At 40.5% G+C, this 26,954-nt stretch overlaps 2 protein-coding genes across 6 annotated transcripts in view; one reads left to right on the forward strand and one right to left on the reverse strand.

Annotated features, from left to right (window-relative positions):
* ESYT2 (extended synaptotagmin 2) overlaps positions 1 to 21,489 on the reverse strand; it is an 85,241-nt gene extending 63,752 nt beyond the window's left edge. For all 3 annotated transcript variants that reach the window (XM_065627830.1, XM_065627829.1, XM_065627831.1), the window contains exon 1: positions 20,913 to 21,489. In XM_065627830.1, the coding sequence (XP_065483902.1) occupies positions 20,913 to 21,269 (357 nt within the window). In that variant the 5' untranslated portion in view covers positions 21,270 to 21,489. The remainder of the gene's footprint in view (positions 1 to 20,912) is intronic.
* A 5,226-nt stretch (positions 21,490 to 26,715) lies between these two features.
* Positions 26,716 to 26,954, forward strand: part of DYNC2I1 (dynein 2 intermediate chain 1) — a 30,177-nt gene continuing 29,938 nt past the window's right edge. For all 3 annotated transcript variants that reach the window (XM_065628340.1, XM_065628341.1, XM_065628342.1), the window contains exon 1: positions 26,716 to 26,812. In XM_065628340.1, the coding sequence (XP_065484412.1) occupies positions 26,798 to 26,812 (15 nt within the window). In that variant the 5' untranslated portion in view covers positions 26,716 to 26,797. The remainder of the gene's footprint in view (positions 26,813 to 26,954) is intronic.

Genomic DNA, 26,954 nt, shown 5'->3' on the forward strand with positions numbered 1-26,954 from the left:
TATTGCTTTCTAAATGGAAACCTTCAGTCCTCTACCACAGATTCATCTTGTAGTGCAGCCTAATTTCAGAATTATCTTCAAGTACTAATATCCCAGTACTATCTACATCATAACTCAGGCTTCAATATAGAGATGAAGTCAACTCCGTAACCAAAGTGCTTTTTTCTCACTGCCTTTGAAGAAGGTCTTGTGATTTTTCCTGAAACTTTGTGTTCACACTTCTTTTCTACTTTCCAGCTGGAAAAGGATTTTAAGTTTTCAGTGATCAGTTTGGACTGGAACAGGACAATTAAAAAACCAAAACAAAACCCTTAATGGTTTCCACTTTCTGAAGGATTCATAGGCAAAACCTCTGACATAAGACTGATACCCAGACACAGAGACATGTTTTTCACACCTAGGTAGTATTTTTCTCTAGAATTTAATGAAGGTTTCTGGACTGTGTCTAAAATAAGATCTCTGCTTCCCAGAGTGGGACATTTCCAGCAAGTCACTTCAGCAATGAGGCACAATGTGTCAAATTTGACAAGAAGCGTTCCTAAGACTCAAAACTAGTTATTGTAACCCAGAAACCTAGCCTTTAGAGCTAAATTTCACTAAATAAAAACATGTTAAAAACATAATAATCATGCCTTAATCTTTCTCTACAAGAAAAAAAAATCATGATAAATACATAAACTGAGGAAATGACATTATGCTTCTCACAGTCTGACAGCCAGGCTTTTTTTTTAAATCTTTAATATAATAAAAAAGCCTTTATATTTCATATAAAAGATTTTAAATTTAAAAGCACTAATGAAATCACTAGATAAATTAGCAACGCAATGACTAAAACTATGAGGAGAGGTTGAGGGAACTGGGGCTGTTCAGCCTGGAGAACAGGAGCTGAGGGGAGACCTTATCGCTGTCTGCAACTGCCTGAAAGGAGGTTGGAGCATGGACGGGGTTGGTCTCTTCTCCCAAGTCACAAGTGATAGGACAAGAGGAAATGGCCTCAAGTTGCGCCAGGGGACATTCAGATTGGACATTAGGAAAAAATTATTCCCGAAAGGGTTGTCAGGCATTGAAATAGGCTGCCCAGGGAAGTGGGGGAGTCACCATCCCTGGAGGGGTTTAAAAGATGTGTAGACAAGGTTCTTAGGGACATGGTTTAGTGCCACAGGTAGGTTACGGTTGGACTCGATGATCCTGAGGGTGTCTTTCAATTGAAATTATTCTATGATCATTGTGTTCAGCATGTAGGTCCACTGAGACCCAATAGGTCCCCAATATATACATTTTCCCAACAGGTGAGTAATGTCTGCTGCCAAAAGCCAGCCCTTCAGTTACACCCTTGAAATGCATATGCACCATTCAGAATCCATTACAAATAAAGACTCAGTGAAAGGGCAATCTTCAAGTTTCCAGGGAGTGGAAGACTCCTAACAAAAATATTTCAAGGCATTCTTCATCTAACAGTTTACCATTCTTCTCAGTTGTCAGCTGGCACAGAACTGATGTTGAACACTTCTTAGAGTGAAGCAGCACAAGAACTTAAGTTTAACATTTTGATCACTTACTACTCACATTTACAATAGTGCTGTTTTATCTACACTACTGCTTATTCAGAAGGCCAGAAATCATTATCAAGTGTTATCACAGCAAGATGCCCTTCTCCAATCTCACCTTCAGTGGGCATTAACAGCAATAATCATTATATTTTAAATGCTGATGTCCAATGAAAGGCCAGGACAAGCACAGTTTGAAAAAACCAGCCAACCAAACAAAACCCACAACAGCAACAACAACAAAACTGGAAAGTGTAACACTCTAAACATCAAAGAACTGGAATATCAAGAACTAGATTTATAAAGTCCCACTATCACACCAGGTTATAGACACCTAGTGCAACCAGGGTTTACAATATACAACGTGGAATGACAGCCCACATTATAGCACGCCGCCAAATTCCCACAAGCATTGCAATCATTACTAAAAGCAGAGACCCAGATTTAGAATGTTTAAGCTGCTGAAAACTGTAGCATGAACCAGAGATGTAAGGGCTCAATGAATTTTACCAGTGGAAAAATCTTGCTCACTACTCCTTTTTGACATGTTATCAACTTCACCCTTTTATTCTCAAAAGTGATTTCATTCCTTCTCCTCCTTTCCCTAATAAAGTCTTAACACCACTAAATTTGAGATTTCGGGGTTTACAAATTTTATAAGGCAATAGGACCTTATTTTCAATTTGTCACATTTCAAAAACATGAAATATTTTGTATTTTTAAGCCTGTATAAAAAAATTCCTTTTCAGTTCCCTTGAGAATCCAGATCCATTCTCACTCCACTGCATGCCAGAGTCCCTCGCTCTCAAAAGAAGAAAAATCTTCCTCTCTGGATTGCTACATATTAGCTTTCAAAATAGCTTATACAACCAGTTTCACCGTACAACTGAATGTCCTTTTGAGTTGTGTACGGCTATGAAAAGAAATGCTGGGCTCTGCACCAAGCTGTCAGCCCTCCTTGGTGCTGCTGTCTAGACTAATACGTGGAAGGTTCCTTCTCCTTTTACTCCACTGACCCACTACCCGCTTTACTAATCCCCATAGTCAGGAGCTCTGACTCACCGAGGTTCTTTCTCGTGGGAGATCTTATTCCTGTTAACATTTGCTACATTACACAGCTATTCTCTCTAAGGGAACCTTGCAGGAGTTCTGTGTAGACAAAAATGGACATAAATTTAAGAAAGATAAGTGCTCAGGATGGACTGACCACCTTCTGCAGGACGGACTGTCCTTTCTCCAGCAGATCAAATGTCCTTTCCCCTCTTTAATTGGCTTAACAGCAGCTAATTACTGAAGAGTAAAATGATCTCATATGACCCAATGTGTACACTTTAGCATGAAACATCTACATCTAGTGAACCCCATGGCTAACCTTTTTAATGTAACCTATAATTCACAATACATTTGAAACAAATCTATGTGAACTCCAATATTTCACTCTTTATTGGTTTGAGGGTGAGCAGACTGCAAATTTGTGTTTGAAAAAACAAAAAAGCAAAACAGGGAACTTTATTTTTTGTGGTATTCAAGCCAAAATACTGTATCAGAGCATGCAAATTCAAGATGGGTTAACCTGCATCCTACATAGTCAAACAAGTCTGTAGAAAATGCTTATTTAGCTCTTGTGCTTATTATTTAGCTCTTACACTAAAAGAAAATATATGCACACTGATGTTTTGATTGAATCTGACACCAGAAATGTGTAACTTCAACATACTGCACAACAGCCAGTACTACAAGGCCGGAGTTTATTCTTAGTATTAAAACACTTTTTAAACATAATCAGAAACCATCCAAGGTGTAACATGTATTGTAAAATCCCACTGTATCATTTGTAGCTGAAACACTATGAACATACCACAGAGAGTCCAGAAAGTACAAAGGGTACAGACAGACTGATTGGCAGTTTTGTTGAACTCGTAAATACTCAGTGATAAACTCTCTCTAAAACTATCAAACTCTGCTGAGAAAATAACTGAAAGCAGAACATTCTAATAATGTGAGACTAAAAAGCATGGTAATGCTTAATTTGTGTCTCAGTTAACATAGTGGTAACAAGAGGTGGGGAGGGAAGCCCCTAGTTAACCTGCTGCTGTCAGGTATCGGATGACAAACAGCTCACATGTGCAACTCTCGGCTTCTCCCATTCAAGCATTTAACCAGATTCTTATACAAAGCTCAATATTTCTAATAATCAGGTGCACACTAAAATTTCTAAAATTCATAAAAGCTGTTCTCTATGCTCTCTAAAACAATTTTGTCCCACCCAATGGACTGTACTTCAGCACTGGTGTTATTTGTTAGAAAAAATACTCAAAATCTAATATTTCATTAGCAACACATAATATAGGAACTTCTGCACTAGAGATCAAAGGTCCAGCTAAGGTCTAAGGAAAAGAAAAAAAACAAGTAGTACTATGGAGTTATCCTTCTCTGAATATCCTCTCAGCTCCTGCAAAGTCTGGCTGTAGCTGTTAGCAGTTTAGCAGCTCTTGTCACCCTCCTTCATCCCTTTTACCCCTTGAAAAAGAAAAAAGAATAGAAAAAACCAAAAGATAATATTAATTCCATTTTACAAATTCCCTTGTATCAGCTAAGTTTACTTAAAGCAAACCTGATGCTCTAGATTTTTAGGGCAGCCCTTATCCTCCTGCAGGATCGTGCTGAAAATAAGCAACCAATTAAATATATAACTAGAAAACAGTCTGACCACTGAATTCCAATCCCCTGCAATTGTAGGCATCATTATCCTATTTCTATTTATAAACTCCACCTTAAAACCACAGAGTTTGCTGCCATTCCTCAGTGCAGCCCAGGAAGGGCAGCTCTGGTGTGTTTTCGGCAGGCTGGTTGCTAAGGAAAGACTGAAACACTCCCTGCTAAACCAAGTTTCTAAACTTAGGTTTATGCTACATCATATGTTTGAGTTACAAGGTGGAAGCATAAGCCAGACTGCCTCCCAACTAAATTAACTATTATCCTCATCCATAAATATCAGTCTTACTATTTTGACCCTATGCGTTAGCAACAAAAGACACTTCGGAGGAAAAAGTCTTCATCAAATGACACGAGATAATGTTCAACATAAATAAAAATCCCTATCAAATCCCCACCCAGTAATATCACTTGGGTTTGAAGTAGGAAAGGTATTTTTATTATATGTTGAGAAGGTTTTACAAGCATGTTTTCAATCTGCGCCCACAGCTTGTAATTCTTTTATACATCCAAACCATGGATCTGTTTCAATAGCCTGTCTTTCAGCTGGAATATCTGTCCCATGACTGAGCTTAGCACCTCTTATCCAAGACGCTATTTTAGAAAAAGCAGAGTAAGTGTGCGTAAATCTGCAGAAGGAAAGGATACCACTGAAATAGCATCCTCCAAGGAAAACACGTATGCTTATGCTACTGGATTGACACATATGGCATCTGTACAGTATAAGATCCAGCAAGTTGCAAATCTCCTGCAAGACCAATGCTTTCTGTAAGCCATTAAAACCAACATTTGTCTTTAAAAAAAAGTGACCAGGTTTCAAGAAGATTACATCTTTTAAGAGATCAGTAGTAAATACAACAATAAAAATGATGAAATATTATACAAATAAAAAGCCCAGTCATCAGCTTGCAACGCTCCCCCTCACCCTAACAAAACTCCTGCGGGCCCTGGCTCCAGAAAACATCCCCTGAGATTCCAGCTCCCTGCAGACACAGACACCCTCCCACGTTATGACTGCAAACCATCACTGAGAGCAGCTTTCAAAATACTGTCTTACAATGCTCTGCATCAAAACATTCTCCAGCCTCTGTTAAAGTTTTTCTACCTGAAAAAACAGGGAAAGAAAGTGAACATCAACTCTAAAAAACCATAAATCCTCTAAGGTAATCTATTTTTTTAAATACTGGAAACTAAAGAATCTGCCTTCCTCTGTTTGGGAAGTTTAAGGTTATGTCTTAAATTATACTCCATTTTGATCTCTTTGCTTTTAATGTAAATTGATGTATTTTGTGTATGTTTAGAGAGGAGCTCCTGTATTTTCTTGAAATACTATACTGTAGTTTTTACATAAGCAGTTACAAAAACAGCCCTTCAGTGGAAAGCAAACTGTGGAAAAACCACCATATTGAGTATACACCAAATATTATCAATAATACCATCAATATACATCCAGGTAGCGTGCCCAATCAAGTGTGCACAGTTGCTGACCTGAAGCACAACAACTTGTTTCTATACACACAGCCACTTCTTACGCTCAGCATGTGCTTGCAGGAAGACGTTTGCCCACAATGGAAACTATCAGCAGCCCTTGTATAAAGGCAGTTACTGCCCTTCAAACAAATGATGGGTAGCGAGCAGCCAAGATTCGGTATTTTCTTGGATGCAGAGGAGGAACGTTCTAGCATTAGGCCACTGGCATTGTTGGATGTTTGACAGACGGGATGGAGAGGTAGCAGGAGTGATGAAAGAAGAGCTGGATACATTTTTCCTTTTATAAATGCAGCACAGAGCCATCACCTCTTCTCTCATATTACTGATTATCATCAATGCCGAAGATAACCCAAGCATTTAGGGATCTCTTGAATACTCTTTACCCTGAACTCAACCATTACAATCAGTCTATATTCTTCTACTTCCAAATTTAGCAGTAAAAATAGCCTTCATAAATCAATACTAATTTAATTAATGACAGCAGTTGTAACTTTATAAACATACCGCCTACAATTGGATCATAACATTAAGCACAAGATAGAGTCTTCAAAGATTCAGTTGCTTATTACTGATACTTAAGCTCAGCATTTCTGCATTTTATTCCACACCTACTGTCCCACTTCGGATATTTCCACAGCAGCTGGAACAGAGATAATCAGATCATACCTACTAGATCCTGCATGAAGTTTACAACAACAGGCAGATTCTTCTTACATCTCAGCAACCCTTTTTACCTATATATGGCTTTGCAGCAATTTCAAAGGTTTCTAGTTTTAAAGATTCAAATGTTGGTGATCAGTAGGCAATTGCAATTGCTGAATTATTCTTCTCTAACTTTCAAATTTCTATCTTTTACATGTTCAAGAATAATCTAGTCACTCTACACTTGCTTTATCATTAACAGAGAGAAATAAGGGCCTGTAGAGATACACATCTGACATGTTGAAACATTACTCCTATGGCCAGATAAGAGCCCTCTGGAGATGCCTGTATTAATCACAGAAAGTATTGATTTTAAAGAAAATCTCCAATGAATTTGGACTTTTATATCTAAATTTAGGTTCAGCAAATTCTAGATGTAAGTGGAAACCCAACACCTTGTACCTAAAACCAAACTGAATATTAATTCTACAAGTGGAAATTTCTGACCAATAAAGACAACTGCCTGACTTGTGAGTAATCAACCACCTAGTCGATCAGCTCCTTAAAATCTAGCTTCAAGAAATCTTGCCCATGGCCATGCCAGAATAACTATGCCACTTTATTTGATTGCTTCTAAACACAGCCTTCCCTAGTCTGCACTTCTCTTGAAGGAGAAATTAATGTTTGTGCACATGCAAGGAGTAATATCTGCAGCCAAGTCACTGTTAGCTCTTGAACGCTCAGCAGATTTTGCAGCAGATGCTGCTACATGGTGCTAATAATTGTTCAGAAGTTCTACAATAGAACACTTACTACACGTATTAATTAATATCTAACAGCTGTGTCCCACATTGTTGCTCGCTAAATTTAGGCATGTAAAAAGTAGCGGTGAAGTTATGACCTCATTACTCTAGGTTCTTACTATATGGAGAAAAGGAACCTCCTGCAAAAAATTCGGCTCATCTCTTCCCACTGACTAAAGGCAGATGGCAGAAAGAGACTTATCTCTGAAATGAGGTGCACAGGTCCAGTAGAATGAATCTACATTTCCGTTTGCTACAGCAAACTTCATTGTGTGCACTAATTGACAATAGATTTTTTTATGGCTTTTACTGTTGATTGTGTTATTTTAGGCCTGAATCCCAGCCCAAGTTCAACTAACAGATTTTTCTCAGCAGCCCAAAATCTGCACCCAGCTCTTAATCACATGTAATTGCTTTCCTGCAAAAGACATCACTTGAGTTTAGAAGCATGCAGTGATGACAGTTAAAATGAAATCAAACCCCCTGAGTAAAATGCCACAGTTATTTTCAGCGATCTGCATAAAAAGCAGTTAATTTGCAACCACATCAGTCCAGCTGAAAAACAGTATTTTCAAAAATCTGATAAAGGCTTTTCCAAGTACAACCAGCCACTAAGGAAAAAAGCAGGGATTTTATTTCTTTTCAAGATCAAAGGCACATTGAAATAAAATCCACCATTCTAGTTGCCATATATTGATTTGCTGCATCTGCTACAGCCCTGACTTTGCTCAATGTATTTGAAAAATTTTAGGACATAAAATAGTCAGCAAGCTTAACATTCTGCTACAACACATTTTATTTTTATAAACTAAATGAAGACTTTTGTTTTAACTAAATCGTTGAAGATCTATTTGACTATGGAAATGTCTGCAGTCAAAATGTCTGCAATCAAAAGTAACTTGTAGACTATGTCGGAAAAAAATAAAACAGTCTTTGAGATATGTATTTCACTGTTTCATTCTCAATGCTCTCTTTTATCCTCAGGAGCTCATATAATTAGTTACTTTCTGCTAAAACAGTGACATCTCAAATCCTATATCATCGACTAATCTGAGCTGTTCCAAATCAGAGGTTTTTTTTCCATTTCACTTACTCAGTGAGAGATCCCAACGTAACAGCTTTACTTACAGTGCGTTCACTAGGCTATGACAGACAGGAGTGTTTTTTCCATGGGCCTGGCAATGCAAACAATCACAGCAGCAGAAAGCAGAGCTGGAGTTCATCACTTTGATTGCTGGAAGAAGAAACTGGCACAAATGAAAACCCACAGGACACCTGGGGTTGACCAAAAGGAAAACTATTTCCCCCAGCACTGCAAGTCTCAAGCAAGAAAGCGAATGACCTTAAAAGTTCTTACATGGTACATCGAAACTAGAAGCTTGTGTTACATGGGAATCAAGAATCAGAACTTTACAGTAGAGGAAATTCCAAAGTGATTTGTCAGAGCTTAAACTCCATTAATTTTAGGAACACTGATGAATTAATCTCCTCTCCCTGACAAGTGGATAAATTCCCGTTGCTTCTCAATAAATTGAAGGTTAAATGCTGTTCTACAGTTTTTCAGCTTCCACTCTGAGGACACAGATGTGAATCCATGTTACTAAGTCAAGGATAAATGCTTTAAAGCAACTGTAAGTAAAAGCTACAACCACTTCCATCCCTTAGCAGAGTTTCACTTCAAGAACAAATGCCTCCACTTCCTACTCTAGAAAATGTTTTAGAAAAGAGGAAAAACACCTAATTTCAGGTATATACACTTCCATGGACAACTTTGTCAGAAGTATTGTTATGGTGTTACTAATACAACAGACTTCCTTCCTAGCTGTGCCAGAAAAATGAAAATATTCAGTATAAAGAAACCAGGTACATCAATAATGACATGTGTGTGCTGGAAGCAAATCACTGAATCATGAATTGCTGTTTTAAAAGAACACTTTTGTAGGTCCTCATCTCTCATGTAAAATTAAAGTTTGTATTCTTACATGGGAACTTCATTTAAAAAAAAAAAAAAAAAAAAACACGATTTCCAAATCCAAACTGTTTTCAAGCTGTTATATGACTCTGAGTGTAATGGATTACCCTAAAGAACTAAGAAGGGGGGGGAAAAAAAAAAAAAGGCCCCAAATGTCACTGGGTTTTTTTTTTTTTGGTAAATCAATGTAACAAAGTGAACAGCTTGGTAACATTGTCATTATTCACCTTAGAAAACTCAGGGAAGACAAGACACACAGGGGAAAGAAACTTCAGACCAGAATTGCAAAACTTTCAAAACAAAAGGAACTGAAAAAAACAATTGTTGGCAAATACGTTTTCTGTTACTATACATCTATGTTAAGACTTGAAAACAACACAAGCAGACATGATATGCAACTTTTTTAAAAGGTTTAATTTTCTATTAAATTTGGCTATGTATAATTCTCATCGTAAAGACTTACATGAACAGGACAGAAGTAAGAAAACTGATTTTATCCAAGGAACACGGACAGCTTAGGCACATTCACATCAACACAGTACTTACACCTAACACACCCTAAAAAGTAAAACAAACAAACAAAAACCACACAAAGACGAACCACACTTTCAAAAGCCGAAGTATTTTCCCTACCAAAATAAAGACTACCACGAACAAATAGAGAAAAAGAAATTATTACAATTTAGACCAATATATCAACCACTTTTGAATATTCTCATAACACATATAAGTCCAATGACTGAACACTAGTTTGGTTTTTTTTTTGTTCCCCCTATGAAACACTCTCTTATCATTTCCTGGCTGCTATTTAACTGGCAGAGGGTGGGTGGGTGGAAAAATGTTCTAGTTCAAGTATTTTTGGATAAAGTCATTGGGTGAGGAACACAGCACTTCATAACATAGTCTGCATCACAAAATTGATTACTAGACTTAGACAACTTCCTAGCCATACATACAAGAGAATTTAGCATTCTAGTTCAACAATTAACAAGATGAATCAATAGACCGGGGGAGGAGGGAGGAGACTTGCCTCAACACAAATTACAATATTTCCAATTCTCGACGAGCAAGCTTGCTGAACTAGGAAATATGAACAAAGAAAAGGCATTTCCTCATTTGAAGTGTCACCCATTCATTACATTGAGTCTGCTTGAAACACGCAGATGGATCAAACTGTCACCGAGTCCTGAGAGTTTGCTCTATAAGCCTGCACAAGAGCCAACAGTGCAGAGCATGTCTTGTAATACTCTTCCCTGCAAAATGCCACAAGAGATCTTGTCAAGTTTTTGGATATGAAGTTATAAACTTGCTCACTGTTGTTTTTCAAAGCCGATTAAGTTAACAGTCTACAGAATACGCTATGTGAAGTAGGGCATCTGAGAAAGCACAAATACATTTTTTATATCAAGTTATGCAGATCTGAAATTAGGCATGAAGAACCATGTATTACAAAGCAGGCAGTAATGCTTAAATATAAAGCCAACTATGAGCTTCCTCAGCTGATAAGTGCCATTTGAGTTCTCCCCCACAATGTTTTCCTTTCCATCATCCATTTTTTCAGTAAGGTATTTTAAACATGAACACTTGCAAACTTTGAGAAGAGAAGTGTGGATTATAATACCGCACAATTGATTTAAATCAGAACAATGGAGATTTTATAGCTACCTTCATGCTTCAACATATCTTCTGGTTACTTTTAAAAATGAAACAAGAAGATACTGCATTTTTAGAGATTCACCTGCTTTCTTCCCAACCTTCCTTTTCAGGTAGACAGGGATGGAATACAAGACAATGGACTGTCAATACATTTAATTTTGCATTCAGTGTTACAGCTTTCAAAATATTCCTATTAGGAAACTATTTCAGTCGATTTGGACAGTTCATGTGAGCCAGTATCCAAAGGAATGCAAACAAAGGTTATGAAAACAGTGCTGCAGTCTGTATTAGACGCTCTCAACTAAAGTCTTCATTAAAACAGATGCAAAAAGGTATGCAATTTATATCACAAATATAAATCTCTTAGACGAAAGTGCTTGCAATTGAACTAATGTAAACTTGACTCATGCTGCTATATGATAAGGACAGCCAAATGACAATGTAATGCTTCTCTGTCATATGACAGTTATTTTCAGCCAAGTAAAACCAGTTTCGTATTTCTAGTAACAACTTAATGGTACTTCAATTCCAGACTGCTTCAGTTGAAAACCATTAGCCCTGTTTCAAATTTTCAACTCCTAAGAATTTTGTAGTCACATCAGGGTGTAGCATACAAAACTTTGTGCAATGACTCATTATATGGGAATGCTCCTTTTCCAAAGGTTATTTATGTAACAGGAGTTCCACTTGAAAAATTTTATGTTTTAGCAACTTGCTGCACAGAATTTTAATACTAGGTACTTAGCTGACAGGCATCTGAACGACTTAAAAAGTCTCACTACCTCCCACAAAACACTCTCTAAAGATAGCCACCTTTTTTTTTTGCTACTACACTTAAGAGTTAAGCAAATACTGGCATTTTATGCAGGAGAGGTTTCTTATAATTTGTAAGCCACAAGTGGAGACTGAAAGATAATTTAAGTGACAGGTTAAATCAAAACCAAAAATCACAGAATAATTCAGCTTGGAACAGACCTCTGGAGCTCATCTGATCCAACCACGCACTAAAAACACGGCCAACTTTCAAGCTGGATCAAAGTACTGAGTGTTGGTATGTTTGATAATTAAGTATGTTAACAGGTCTGTTGAAATGTTATAAAACAACTTGGATGTGCAATTTGACATGATAAACTGTTCAAGTTCAAACTGCTTCCCCATAAAGACACCTCAGCAGTGTTATTTGCCACCTCTTTCTAAGAAGGTCCTCTCCATGCAGGCTATTGTTCCATCTCACTTTAAACCCGACCACAGGCTTCCATAACCTCCTTTTTGTAGGCACTAGCACTTCCGTGGTTACACAGTAAAACAACTCATGGAACTGATCCAGCTGAACACGAAACCTGGCAAAAAACTTACAGTTAGGTGGCCAAGTAAATTCTAATGCTGGCACAAGGAACCAGTGGGAAAATGCAGTGGATGCAGAAGATCCTTTTTGTCAGGAGTACACATTTACTTTCTTTTGAAACTGCAAAATCATTCCTTTTAACTACTCAACTCTCTGCTTCTCTCTGCAATAGCCATATTAGAATGCAGAGAAAAGCCTACAAATACAATTTAGGGATGGTATTTATACATATTCTCATGAATAAGGAACCATTAGTAGAAGAGGCTTTGAAACCCTCACTGCTCCTCTAACAATATCACAGGAAGCACATAGAGAGAACAAAACAAAAAGGCTGCACCATTTAAACTGCAAAGAACATAAGAACTCCACTAGTCTAACAAAGACTGGTACATGGAGCTTGGTAGAAGCTATGGCGAATAAAAACCTAGAATTAGGTTAGGAATGGGGATCAAATGACGGCAAGGCGGCTGAGGAGCCCCCTCTTCCTGCCTCTCCCAGGCACCTTATCAATGGGATTCAAGAGGAAATGGGACACGGGTCCTCACCTGAGCCCTGACAGAAAGGTAGAGACTATCCAGGGCTATGTTAAGGAACAAGGGTTCAAAACAAAGAATCTTGAGAAGCTGAGGTAAATAGGATGGACTTTGCAAGGCCAGTGTACTTGTTGAACACCTGCCCACAAAGGATTCAGGATTCTCAAACCTCACTTTTGTGATGAAATTTCCTTATAAAGCAAGTTTAATCTGGACACTTCCAGCCAATACAGAATAAACCTGCTATTGCTATCAGTTACTCCATTAGCTGATGTGGCAAGTTTGGAAAACCTCACCTTCCAGGTGTAACAACGATCCATTTTGTGACTTACTCTTTGATTGCCAGCAAAGAAAAGTCACAAAACTTATATTAAAAACAGAATAAAAGGAATAAGATTTGTCAAATCAAACCACAGAGAAGGTGACAAATGCCAGAAAGAAAACAAATATAAGTTGGTTATTTTCAAAAAGTACACACATCTTTAATTACGCTATCATCTTTTCCTACTTGCTCCCAACAGAACTTTAGTCTCATCCAGTGAGAAGTCAAGGCTTCCCCAAAAAGGTACTAAGACTGTCTCAGAAATGCTCGTGCTGTCCGGATCTGCTCTTTCTTTTGCTGCAGAATGAGAAAAGCACTCAGCACATGGCAGATGGGGCTGAGGAAAGGTCCTGGGTCACTTCATGCCATCCTGGACAACTACAAACTCCGTCAAACACATCAAGCTGGCAACTGGCCTCCACCACTTCACCTAGGGTCGCTTTTCATAAATTCTTGATTTGAATCTTCCCTCTTATTCCTCATTCAACATTTTTTTTCTGAACTTTAAAGAACTCTCCCTCTTTCAACTGAAATCTTACCCAGAAATATCAAAGTGCCGCATATGCCAAAAGTTACACTAGTGATAAAATGCCAGACCGCCCTAAATAGTTCAGTTTCATCATTTAATTCATTCAAACAGTTGTTTAAAATAAAAACACTCTCCCCTCTTCTTATCAAAATACTGTTTCCCAACTGTTCTTATTCACATTCAATTCTACGTTGAACGTTCCATCTCTGTATATCCTTTATTTTCATGATGTGTTCACAAACACCAGCCGAAGATTTGAAGTGGTGCAGTATTTCATCCAAAGATGCAAAAGCAGCTCTACATATCCTGCGTTTGAAATTCTGCTGGCCTGTCAAGCTGGGTACATCAAACTCAGAAGCTGCCCCAGCTTGGCCACAGAAGAGCTCCAGAGCTGCTGGTGGGGAGTCCATTTGAAACTTTCTTAGGAAAGCATGGTATCAGATTTACTCTATATTGTCCAACAACAAGGAAAAACAAAGATGAGACTTCACAGGTCAAAAAACTCTGTATCTAAACTAGCAGTGTCTCATATAAAATCTCTTATTTCTGTAACCCTTTCAGAAGGATCATACTCTTTTATTGATTCCCTTCTATCTACATGTTGAAACGTACCAAATCGATAGCATAAGTTAATTCATAATCATTAACTGCTGCTTGCAGAATCTGATGTACTACTATAAGGCTCTGACAAACTGGTTTCTGACACTACAGAGGATATTTAAAAATCAGCGTTCTTTAAAACTTTGTATTTTAAAATAAGTTTTAAAAACAGCTTCCACAAACCCACACCTCAGATTCGGTATAGGCATAAGGTCAGCACAAAATTGCTGCAAAGCTCAGAAGTTATGCTATAGGCAATTTCAGCAATTACAGAACCTTTTCAATGCTATAATTAGCAAAGATTTGATAAATGGGAGATAAACTGCAATGTAAATCAGATTATTTAAGTCAAAGATTTTTATCTTAGCAGAAACAAAATGCTGCCTCTTCTTTCATTTGAAAAAAAGAAGAACAGGATACTAAATAGTTGTTTTGAATACTTAAAATTTCTAGAACAGGCTTTTTCTACTAAAAACTACAATCAAAATATTTTGACAGTAATGTTGATTCATCTTCCTATTTCCCAGCAGGTTATCGTGTGAAAAAAACAACAACAACAAAAAAGTAGAATGCATATCCAACCACAATCTGTGATGTGCCCACAATCTCAAAAAGTAGTAGTAACTTAAAGAATCTTGTAGAGGAGGTAGAAAAGGTCAACTGATACGCTAGACTTTTTTTCCTTCTATACAACCTTAGTCTTTACGGACAAGATCTTTATGACTCCCATGTTTTCAAATATGGCTAAAGTTGGGCCAGCCCCTATATGCAAAACTATTTAGTCATGGAAACAACACCAGCAGACTAATATGAAAATTAAAAAAACCAAGACACACAAACAACAAAAAACCCAAACAAAACAAAAAAAAAGCCCCCACAAAACCAAAAACCAAACCAACAAAACAAAAAAACCCCATGCTCATACACATCTTAGTTATTCAGATAAACAGCACATTTAATGAACACATTTGCAATAGTCCCAAAAGTCAGGAATAATGGTTATGTAATATTAATTTGTTATATGAAAAATAATGTATTATACACCTATATTTAGAAGGCTTGTAGCACCTAAAAATAGTGCAAGAGGCATAGTAATACTTTCATGTTAATATTTTTCTTTAGCATTTTTTTATCATGTTCATTAATATCAGTTCATCACATGGCCTTCTACCATAAATATTCTGGAAAAGGATCTTTACATACTAATCACCTAGTGACACCACATTACTACATGAGAATGTGTTATATGACAGACATCATCTCAGCATAGGTTTAACACAGTAAATTTGAAAACTTTACATAAGAAACAGGAATATATGATCAATTGCCTAAAACAAATGTGGTTGGTTTTTTCTTCCTCTGGTTCTCCATTCCTAAAACCATCCTTCACATGCCTCTTAACTATGGAGTAACCTTAGAAAGTCAGCCAGGTAACCTTCTGAACTACAAGAAGTAACACTGAAACAAATAAAAACTTCCTTCTTAAAAAACCTAACCAACAAAAAAAAAAGAAAAAAAGAAAAAAAGAAAAAAGGCGCACAACCCACAATACGCAGATGTATGTATACATACATTATGAGGCACCCAGAATAGAATTTGGAAAAAAATATCAGGCAGAAGAAAGGCATGGACTTCAGTTGTTAAGTACTCACAAGTTATTATTCCATCCTTACTTACACCCCTTCATAGTTTCCAGATGCCGGCTGGCAGCCTACGGTATATTGCCGTCTGCAGTACGAACCATATAAATGGATTAGATCCAGCTTAGCATTAAGTAGCCATACACGGAAGTAACTTTTCTTATAAATCACTCCTCAGAAAATTCAACCTAACATGCTCAACTAACATTTGGAGAAAGGATCAGAAGAATGTGTCACAATGCCTCACAGTCTTTCTTCTCATATTTTAGTATGTTGTACAAAAACCCACCTATGGTTCCAACAGCTCCAGTAATAATGGCATTGACCGAATGTATAATTAAAAGTTAAGAGGAAGATCTTTTTGTTCTATGGCAATTAAAAACAAACATTGCATTGCAGAAGTTTGAGGTTTACTGAGTACATACTTAACACTCATCAGGAAGGAATCTTTGGAGATTCCTGTCCTCAACTATCAATCTAAGATCCAGTTAGCAAGTTCAATTCTACATCATTAAGAAATCTTCATATCAAACACACCTAAGAGGGTAACCACCTCAACCTTCTCTGCACGTCACTCAGTGCAGTATGTGACCCTCCAGTTAGAGCTACCTAACCATGTTTTCTTCCACAAACATAATGGGTCTGCCTTCCTAATACCAGTAAACACTAAAGTCTTTATTGCTCTAACCACATAATCAGCGTATTTGACAAGAAGTTCACGGAAGGGCTTGGGGCGGGAGAGGTGGCGGAAATACACGTATGCGTATTTTATTCTAAGACATATGGCTAAATACAAATAATTTCACAGTTATAAATCACAATTTCCTTTTTCAGACATGTTCTGCTTATATTCAGAATGGTTCCCCATTTCTTAAACACTAACAGTTTGTTCAACATTCAATCCAACCTTCGACTAAGAAATATGCAACTACCACTGAAGTCATGCTTTACTGAACACCACCCCCGCAAAAAACACTCAACTAAACACAGGTTGATGACTATTTTATTGATTATTGTAGCTATACATTAGAGTCTAGTAAAAAGGGTACATGCTGACATTATCTCTCTCCTATAGGTGTAGCAGCCGTATAGCAGTTCAATGGTAATTCACAACACTCACACTCTGCAACAATTTCATACAGCTTCCCAAGAGAAAGAAGATCTACCAGATTTCTTCACAATAGGACTGTAAATCAGTTTGGTGAAAAAGGTGACTAGACACCTATTTAGGTTTAGGCAGATTTTTCCTTTTACCTTCAGTAGATGAGAAAACAAAAAAAAACCAAAACCGAAACCCTAAAACTCATTCCAAACTAGCACAGAAACTCAAGCGAGTCTGTCGGACCTAAAATGCTAGAGCAGACTTGTAACTAATGTTTTAATACGACATTACTTTTACTACAATGATGTACAGTATTTCAGTTTCTATATAATACATGGTTAGGGATACAAAGAAAAATGTCTATATCTGTTTTCAGAATCAATTATTTAAAAACGCTGACTTATTCCTGTTCTGGTCTCCTGCTGACTGCTGGCAGACTGCACACAGATACAGCTCCTGGTAGCAGGCCAAATTTACAATTAATATGGAGAAAAATATTCAGCATGGCTTTTTATCTGTATGTTGAAGAAAACAGGAGTCAAAGTTTCACTTATCCAAAAAGACGTGGAACATGATATGTTGACATGTTATAAAAGTCACATTAAGCAACAAAAAAACCCCCCACAATGGCAAAATTATATTTACTTTTTTGGTTGTTCTGAGAAAGAACAAAGTAAATTTGTTATACTACTTAGATCATGAAATTTCACTACTGTTTCAAAAATAAAAGGCAACATGATAGCAGGCCTTTACAACCTGAGAGTCCTGTATTTCTACCTTCTGTCCTCTTAGTGATACTTAAATTGCCACTTTCCTTAGGTACGTTTGCATCTTAATGACATTCATTCCAGTACACAACACACCTAGTGTATAAAAATGTTGTTAAGAAAGGAGAAATGTTGACTTTATTTGAAGATCATTTTGAGCTCCAGTTCTTCCTTATTGTAAATTCTGCTGCCTAGTTTTAAATGACTTGGAAAAGCACCCACCTCTGCTCCCTCCCACTTCGAAACATGCAGCAGAGCAACAACTACATGTTAGCAAGTCTCAGTAGAGATCTTCTTTTAAGACAGTAAATGAAATAATTTTTTAGCACATATATATTTCTTGTAAATAATTCAGTGTTGACATTTTAAATAACATAACTTGTATTCATGTTGAATTAATGCATTTTACATGCACAGTACAGAATTTTCCTACCGTATAACCACCTGCTTATGGAAGAAGCAAATCTAACTTAGGAAACTAATAAATAACATTACAAACTCTAGTGTGATAGTACAACAGTAACACTTTCAAATCGTAACTGAGCATATTGGCATCAGAAAAATCTTAATTCATTATTCCTGCAACAACCACTTTCTCAAAAATAAATAGCTCAATGCAGTATTGCTGAACACTCAACATGAATCGCTAAAGCACCAATCAATCCTGAGGTAGGTGCGAGGGCAGGAATTCACACCCTAGATACGTTGCTGCTCAGCTAAAGCTCTTTTACCATCAAAAGCCCAGAAAGATATCACATGTCAAATAAATGTTTGGGATGTTACATAGTTTTAGTTGAAAAATGGTTTATTACATCTCAGTTCCAGTCCCAGAGGAGTAAAAAAATTCCTATATTTCAAACACAGCACTGTTCTACTCAAGGAATTTAAAGTTTATTTCCCTGACCACAAACCAAGGGAAAATACACCAGTTTGGAGTTTACATTGAGATGGATAAACTCAATACCTATTAAAGAGATGTCAGGCTCCATGTACCATCCAGTAACTCTTATCTGAAATATGACTGAAATCCATGAATCTCCAAGACAACACACAAAAAGCAGAAGCAAGGAGAACAGCATTCTTCCAAGACACATTACAGAGGCAGCAGAACAAGTCACATAAAGTTTAATGACTATGACAGCAGACATTGAAGACCACTTTTGATTTAAGTGGGCCTTCAGTTCTCAGAAGACTTCAGTTTTCCAGATTGCTTTTCATCTGGAAGCTACATTTACTTGGAAACATGGTACTTCCAGAATATACTATATATGTCAGCAGAATGACGAGAACTAAGACCTGTAAAACTTAAGAACATAATCAAAGAGGGAAATAAAAAAGGCAAAAACACAACAGTGATTTACGATATGTTTGCCAACTAGCATATCAGAGGGTCACATTTTTGAGGAAACCCTGCATATTGATCAGTTGCTTTCTCGTAATACCATAAGGATGTGCAGGTGTTTGCCGCCAGCACCCATTCCTCTCGATTTTTTGTCTCTGACTTCAGTCGAGAGGCCCCTTTCTACATCTTTAGTTATTCAGATAACTCCACACAGGAATAAATTGTCATCACAGGTAACAAATTGTAGCTTAAAATACAATTTACACACAGCACTAAGCTTGAATATCTACTGCTTAGTTACCAGCAGATAGTTACCATATACAACCCTCCACAACAAATCTAGCTGCGGTTAACTCATTTTAAATGCCTCAAATCAGAATGCTTCCATTATATGGCTACATGATTACAGGGGAGGGAAAAAACCAAAACAAAACAAACACCCCGAAGCTAACGTAAGAGCCATTAACCACATTATTTAAGACTCGCAACTCAGCTTCAAGCAGTGAAACCACCTCATCTCTTTTAAACATTGTACCCTTTTTTACCATGATCTTCTGCTAGAACTCGGGTAAAAGATATGAAGAAACAGGAGTAAAAAAGACTCCCATTGCACACCTGCACACTATATTCTCTCCAGATGTCTGGAACTCTCATAATGTCCTTAGCAAAGCTGGGGCAGGTCGGACCACGTATAGCAATTTCATCACATGAAAACAGCTACTTGGATACTCATCATTGCAGCACCGCTTGATGCACAGTGAGTGCAAAGAGAACCTAGCAGAGATGTGGATGGCTGTTACTGAGGAGTGGGGAGTAACCAACCAAGAAATCACATGGAAAGATATAGCAGAAACCCTCAAGACTTCAGGTATGGGGACTAAGGGAGCAGCGAGCTCTGCACAGCAGATCACCAGGCAGACCAGGGCGCAGAGAGGCCGGGATGAGCACTGGCACTGCTGCGTGGTGGCTGTCAGCTCTATTTAAATAACCGTTAATCCTCCAAAGTGAAAATTACAAAGAAAAAGTATTCAACTTTAAAGCTGAGTTTAATCTAAAAAAAAAATAACGGCAGTTCTAAAGACTTATTAGAAAGTCTTAAACTTTCAAAGGAAAAGTCCACTTTCAAAGAAAACCTTTTAAAACCAACCACAGCAACACATAAATAAGGCCACCAAAGCTCCTTTACCTTAGTCCCCACATCACAACCCTGAAACCTGCCAGAAACGCCACCTCTTTTTTCTGTCCCTATTAAGCAACGCTTCCCTGAAAACCATAAAATCCTTAAGATATCGATTTTATCTGCCTCTAACCTCAACTTCTTAAGAAAAGGTTCCTGCCCAAGTTGCAAGCTCTGTGCGCTGCAGAGACCTCGCTACATCGAGACGTGCTTGTCACTGTGCGCCACGGGCATCCGGAGGTGAAAAAACCTCCCAACCCCTGAGGTGAAGTTTATTTCAGCGAGGGAAACCCCAGGCATGCCAGGCTCCGCGCCGCGGGGCTGCCAGCACACGGCAGAGGCGGCGCGGCCGCCGCGGGTGCTAACGGGCCGGGTGGCGGCGCCGGGGCGGGCGGGAGAGCCGTGGGGACGGACAGGCGACCCGGCGGGGCTGCGGGCCACGTCCGGCAACGCCGCTCCCGCCGAGTCTCCGAAGGGGCTGGCGAAGCGGGACGAGCAGCCGAGGAGCGCGGGAACTGCCACCTCCTCAGCCCGTCCCTCCCGCCAGGCCGGCTCTGGCGCTCCGGCCTGCAGCGAGGCTCTTGCCGCGCAGCCCGGGCGGGAGGGGCCGCCCCGGGGGTGGGCGTCACGCAGCTCCGGGGGAGCTGACGGGCCCCAGCGCGGCCAGCGGCTGCGCTGCCCGCGGGTGCTCTCTCGGAAGCGCCCCGAGGGTGTTGGCCACTCACTCACCCACGCAGGCAGATCCGCGGAGGACACGCTGAGCCGCACCGCCTCCTCCTCGTCCTCCAGGAAGGCGAGCGCCCGGCCCAGGCGGGAGGTCTTGCCGCCGCGGTGCCTGCGGATCCAGAAGAGCCCGCACAGGGCGATGAGGACCCAGCTGAAGCTCAGCCCCAGGTAGCCCAGCACATACACGGGGAAGATTAGCACGAAGCTCCTCGCGAACTGCGACACCAAACCCGTCACGTCCACGCTCAGCAGCGGCGGCGGCGGCTCCGGCACCGAGTCCCCCGCTGCCGCCTTCTCCGCGGCGGCGGGATCCGTGGCGGTCCCCGCGCCGGGGGGCTGCTTTGCCGCGGCCCCGCTCATGCTATCGCAGCGGCGGTTCCTACTCCTGCTGCCGCTCCTCCCGCTGCCGCTGCTCCTCCTCCTCCTCCTCGGGCGCTGGCTGCGAGCGGGCAGGGGGGCAGGGCGGCGGCGGCGCCTCGCATCCTGCGCCCGGCCCCGCTCGCCGCGCACCGACACCAGCCGCCGCCCGCTTCCGGGTTCGGGCCGGCCCGGCCCAAACCGCCGCCGCCGCGGGGAGGGCGGTGCCGCGGGGGCGGGTTGTGCCACCGCGAGGAGGCGCCTCGTCCCCGCAGCCGGGGCTGCTGGCGCCCTCTGGGCTCCGCCGCTTCCCACCGTCCCGGGCGGCCCGCACGTCCTGCCGCCCCGTCCCCTGCGCCGGGCGCTACTCTCTCTCGTCCTTCCCCTCCAAACTAGTCTGCCCGTGACGGCCACGGCTGCTTGGCCCCGCCGGAACGAGGGGTCGGAGCAAGGAAAAGGGCTCTTGCCGGGCGGCACGGAGCAGAACCGGCTTGCCGAGGCTCAGGGACCGCGAACGTGCTTCCTCAGGGGCAAACCGCGCCGCAGCCCCGCTCTCTTCAGTCATGTACGCGATGGAGTGTTTTTTACCTGCGACACCCTTCATATTTTTATTTGTTCCCCACTGAGGGATGTTATTAAAGGACCAAGCTCAGCGGAAGCAGAGGCCGGTCGCTCCACTCCTCAGTTACAACAGGTGTTCCCGGAGCTCTGCTCGCACATCCTCAGATAAAGCTGACTCCTGTCATCTTGCCAACACACTGCAGTACCCAGGCAGCGCCGCGATCCAGGCTCCTGGAATTACACCAGCCCTGATCTGTGGAACTAAAAAAGCTGATTTTCCACAGGCTCGTGTCCTGTATCCCTTTATCACAGTAACACCTGGTTCCCACATCATTCCTCCTACCATTCCTTTATCTTTTCAATAATCTTGTTCTTCCAACAGCTATTGCTTGTCGTTAGCTGTGTGCTAATCAGTTTGCTGGTACACACTTACTGATTAAACTCGGCCTTTACCAGAAGGTTTTTTTATTTTGCCTTTAAATATCCAACCTTTCACTTAGTGGGAATGAGGGTCCTTTCTCCTGTCTTCAGCTGCCAATTGTCACAAAATCTGTAGGACTTTATAAGACCAGTATTTGCAGGCAGGGAAAGGGGGAAAATTCATTTAGGCAATACCCCGAAAAGTTATGAAAACACATAGAAACGGACAAATAGGAAAGCTGCATAAGCTTTATTTCCTTAAGAAGTGAAAACAACCTCATCTCCATTATCCAGAGAAATGGAAAGTCGGGAAGGCAATGGCACAAAAGGAAAAGTTGTTTGCTCAGTTCTGCACAGCAGAATTGGGAAAAAAATCCCTATCTTGACAACTGAACATGCTGTTCTGTTGTATCATCTTTCCAAATTCCCTCCCTGCCTGCAGTCGGACACAATGGACTGCTCTAAGCAAAAACGATTTCTGGCCATGGGCTCGTGTTGCTGTTTACCATTTACAGTGTGTATTTTCCACCTGTATAATTAGGTTAGGATGAAAATTCAGAATGACCAAACAATAAAAACATAAGTAACAAAATCAACAGTTTACAACTATATGGTAATCCAGTCTTTGAAATGACAATTTACTTACTTTGGGTCTTTTTAGAGAACTCCTAACACCTACAGGGTGTAACATTGAGGGGACTGCAGGGCCGTGTGATGCCCTAGAAAACTTGTTACCTTCAACTGGGGGTATCACATATGATGCTGTGACCCATTTGGACACTAATAATATCAAGCTACAGTAAATGTAGGTGATTTTTTGAATTTATCGTATCGTATCGTAGTTACTTGTTCTGCTTACGTAGACTTTCTTGTGAACTCCTCGCTCCTGAGTTTCAGTAACACCTTATACAAATGACCATATTGTATGCTGGCTCCCTCCATTACAACTAATACTATTAATATTTTATAATTTTTTCAAGCCCTTTCCTCTCTGTCTTGGATTCCATTGCTCCATTTTACTTCCCTATCTGGCCTCACAGTATCTGTATGACAAACCAAACTGAAAATTAAAAATGAGAAAAAAAAATACTGAATTAATGCAAGGTTTGCCAACCAACACTTTACCATATGCTGCATCTTATTCTGGTTTCCTTTCTGCCTTGGTGTGTATTTTGCAAATGAGCTGGATATAGATTTTGTAGAGGAGTACCCTGTATTGTATTAAATGCAAAAAATGAATCTTGTAGTAGCATTTAGGATGACAAACACATAACTGCAGGCCTGACAGCCTAGCAGTGATCCTGGGCAGAGTAATTAATTAGTTGATATGGAAGTTTGATTAATCAGTAGTAAAGGTGGATGATACTGTGCCAATCAAATAGGTAAACAGAAGCAAGATCTCGTAGCATTAATTTGAAAGCATTTGTCTGCAACATCAACAGAAACTTCTGATAAAGAGGTTACCACTGACTTCTTAGAACTTCTGTAGATAACTGACTTGGCTCCACACAGTATTTTGATGACAAAACTGGGTGGTATGAAATTAGCATGTGACTATTAGAATAGGGACAAAAGAGTCTTGTTAAAATCAAGATATAAACTCTGCTGCTAGGGGATAAATTAGGGCCAGTTACTCTATTAAAGCTTCTGATACAATGTTCCTGATAAACACAAGTTATTTGTTTATTCTAATCTTTTTGGTGCCCATAAATTGTTTAATAATGCATTATTAAACAATTTATCAGCAGAATCTTGGATTTGTTAATTCTCTCATTTCCTGATCCTGTTTTTTAATACTTATTATAGCAGTCTTGAATGCATCAGGAACTCTTGAAGATACTCACAGAAAGGAGCTTACTCTGGCCTTTTCTTTAGTATCCCATAGTGAATTATATCAGCTACAGAGCTGATATCTCATTTAGATAATATTCTTTTCATATCCTGCTTTTTAGGTCTGTTGCCTTCTTAGAATTGTAGTGAATACTTTTTGGTTGCAATAGTTCTTTCTTAGACATATGTGTTTATTCCTCCTTTTCATAGGATTCATTTTTTGCTTTTTCAAACTCAGGAGCTTTAATTGAAGTCAAATTAGTGTCATCCTATGTTTATCTTGACCTTGCATCACACCAGTTTTCCATTATGCTTTTTTTTCCAGTAAGTACTGACACTATTCTTCAGAATAACTTCCCAAAGGATGTTATTTATACATCTCGGTTCTTGAGGATGAGAAAAATTGGCAAAATTCGGTTTATGTGGTGAAAAAGAAAATTTAAGTTTCCCCAGCTTCTTTGGATTTCACACAAGAAAACATGTTTTGGAAGCTATTTTAATTGTAGCTTCTTGACCATTTTCACTAACAGTAATCTTCCTGAAGAAAAATATTTGATATTATACCTTATTTTAGCCAACAACATTATTTCAGTCTTATGCTTCTCTCTACAGGATTTTAACTATTGAATAGAAATCTGAGCATGTTTACTCAGGAGTTTTTTCCTAAAAATTGTGAAATTATTAATGGAACATAGTTTACATGAAGTTTCATCTTAGTAAATTCTGACAGAATACTCACTACTTCTGTGTTTGATTTTATCCAGCTGTCTCAACTTGCTTCAGATTATCTAGATTATCTTCCTGCTTCAAATTATCAAAGAAGAGTCAGAAGACTCTACCATACCTGTTCAGTGCACAGAGCTTCTGTTGTCTGGAACAAAACCAAACGTGTGATCCCTGGCATCACCCAATCTGGCTTCAGTTTCACTAAATGCATAAATTGTGCTCTCATGATAAGATCCTCAAATATTTGTTGTTCCTTAAGACAGAAATAGTTTCCACTAAAACGTGTTTCTTAATAAGTTTTCATAATAATCATAATCTCCTTTTCCCCCGCCGCCCCCAATGGGATTCTTACAAGTTAAAGTTTAAAACTAAAGGCACAGAGTTTACTTCAAGGATCCAAATATTTACTGTTTCTATTTATGAATGTGGAGGACTCATGAGCATTTTGAACGCTTTGAAAGAGGTAATTTATGCACCCAGGTTGATGATAATATTTGAGTTTTCTTCTCATCTTCATAAGGCCCCAGCAGAAATTGGTTTAAAAAAATGAAAAAATATATCCGTGAAGCCTAGATCCTAACAATTCCTTCATATAAAAAACAAAAAAGTTTTTTTAAATAATAATAAAATAATTATCATTTTTAATCATGGTGTAGGGTTGTCGTGTTCTCCCTATGAGGCTTGATATTTCAAATGATTTTTTGGTGTAATGCTGTGGTGTGTCATTCCACACAGAGGTGAAGAAAAAAGCAATATTGCTTCACAGGATTAGAAATTGGCAAACGTGACACCCATTTACAAGAAGGGCTGGAAGGAGGATCTGGGGAATTACAGGCCTGTCAGTCTGACCTTGGTGCCAGGGAAGGTCATGGAGCAGATCATCCTGAGTGCCACCACACGGCACATACAGGACAACCAAGCGCGGCTTTATGAAAGGCAGGTCCTGCTTGGCTCACTTGATCTCCTTCTATGACAAGGTGACCTGCTTACTGGATGACGGAAAGGCTGTGGATGTTGTGTACTGTGAAGAAGTTTCTTCTCAAATTTAAGTGGAACCTCCTGTGTTCCAGTTTATACCCATTGCCCCTTGTCCTACCACTGGTTGTCACCAAGAAGAGCCTGGCTCCATCCTCGTGACACCCACCCTTTATATATTTATAAACATTGATGAGGTCACCCCTCAGTCTCCTCTTCTCCAAGCTAAAGAGCCCCAGCTCCCTCAGCCTTTCCTCATAAGGGAGATGCTCCACTCCCTTCAGCATCTTCGTTGCCCTGCGCTGGACTCTCTCCAGCAGTTCCCTGTCCTTCCTGGACTGAGGGGCCCAGAACTGGACACAATATTCCAGATGAGGTCTCGCCAGGGCAGAGTGGAGGGGGAGGAGAACCTCTCTCGACCTACTGACCACCCCTCTTCTAATCCACCCCAGGATATATATGTAATAATCCTGTGAATATAGGCAACACAAGAGCATCCAGTCTTGGGAGCACTTATGGAGGGTGACCCCCAGTTTCCCCAGCGGTGATAAAGAATGGCGCTTAAGAGTACAATTGACTCTGCTATTAAGTTTATTTCTCCATTTCAGCCCCACCGCTGCCTCCCAAGTTGCTGCTCGGCGGGTCAGAGCCCTCCCCAGGCCGCCTCCCCCTGACAAACCCCAGCTGAGCACCGGCAGCCACGCAGGTATCCCAGACTGCCGCTTCTCGCTAACAAAGGGCTGGAAATGGCCAGACCACTCGCCGCAGAGCGAGGGCTCCCCCATCAAACCCCCCTCACCTCAGCACCTCCCGCCCTTTCCCACAACCCCGTGCGGCAGCAGCGTCCTCCCGCCGCCGGGCGGGGCGCGGCGCTCATCCATCGCTCGGTTCATCCATCGCTCGGCCCATCGGCTGCTCTCCCCTGGCCGCCCGTTGCTAGGCAGGCCCGGACGCAGCTGCCGTGGGCTCCAGCCCGCTTGGAGCCGGCGGGCGGCGGTTCGGGCCCGCCCGCCCCCGCCATGGAGGGCGACAAGGTGAGGGGCCGCTGGGAAGCGGTTGGGTTTCTGGGGAGCTGCCCGGGCTCGGCTGCCGGGAGCTGTCCCTCCTCGGCCTTTCCCTCCTCTCCGGGAGGGCCCTGAGCAGGCGGCGGCCGCGCTGTGCTCGGCCTCCCCCGGC

This window comes from Caloenas nicobarica, chromosome 2 (assembly GCF_036013445.1).
Source record: "Caloenas nicobarica isolate bCalNic1 chromosome 2, bCalNic1.hap1, whole genome shotgun sequence".
Taxonomy (NCBI): Eukaryota; Metazoa; Chordata; class Aves; order Columbiformes; family Columbidae; genus Caloenas; species Caloenas nicobarica.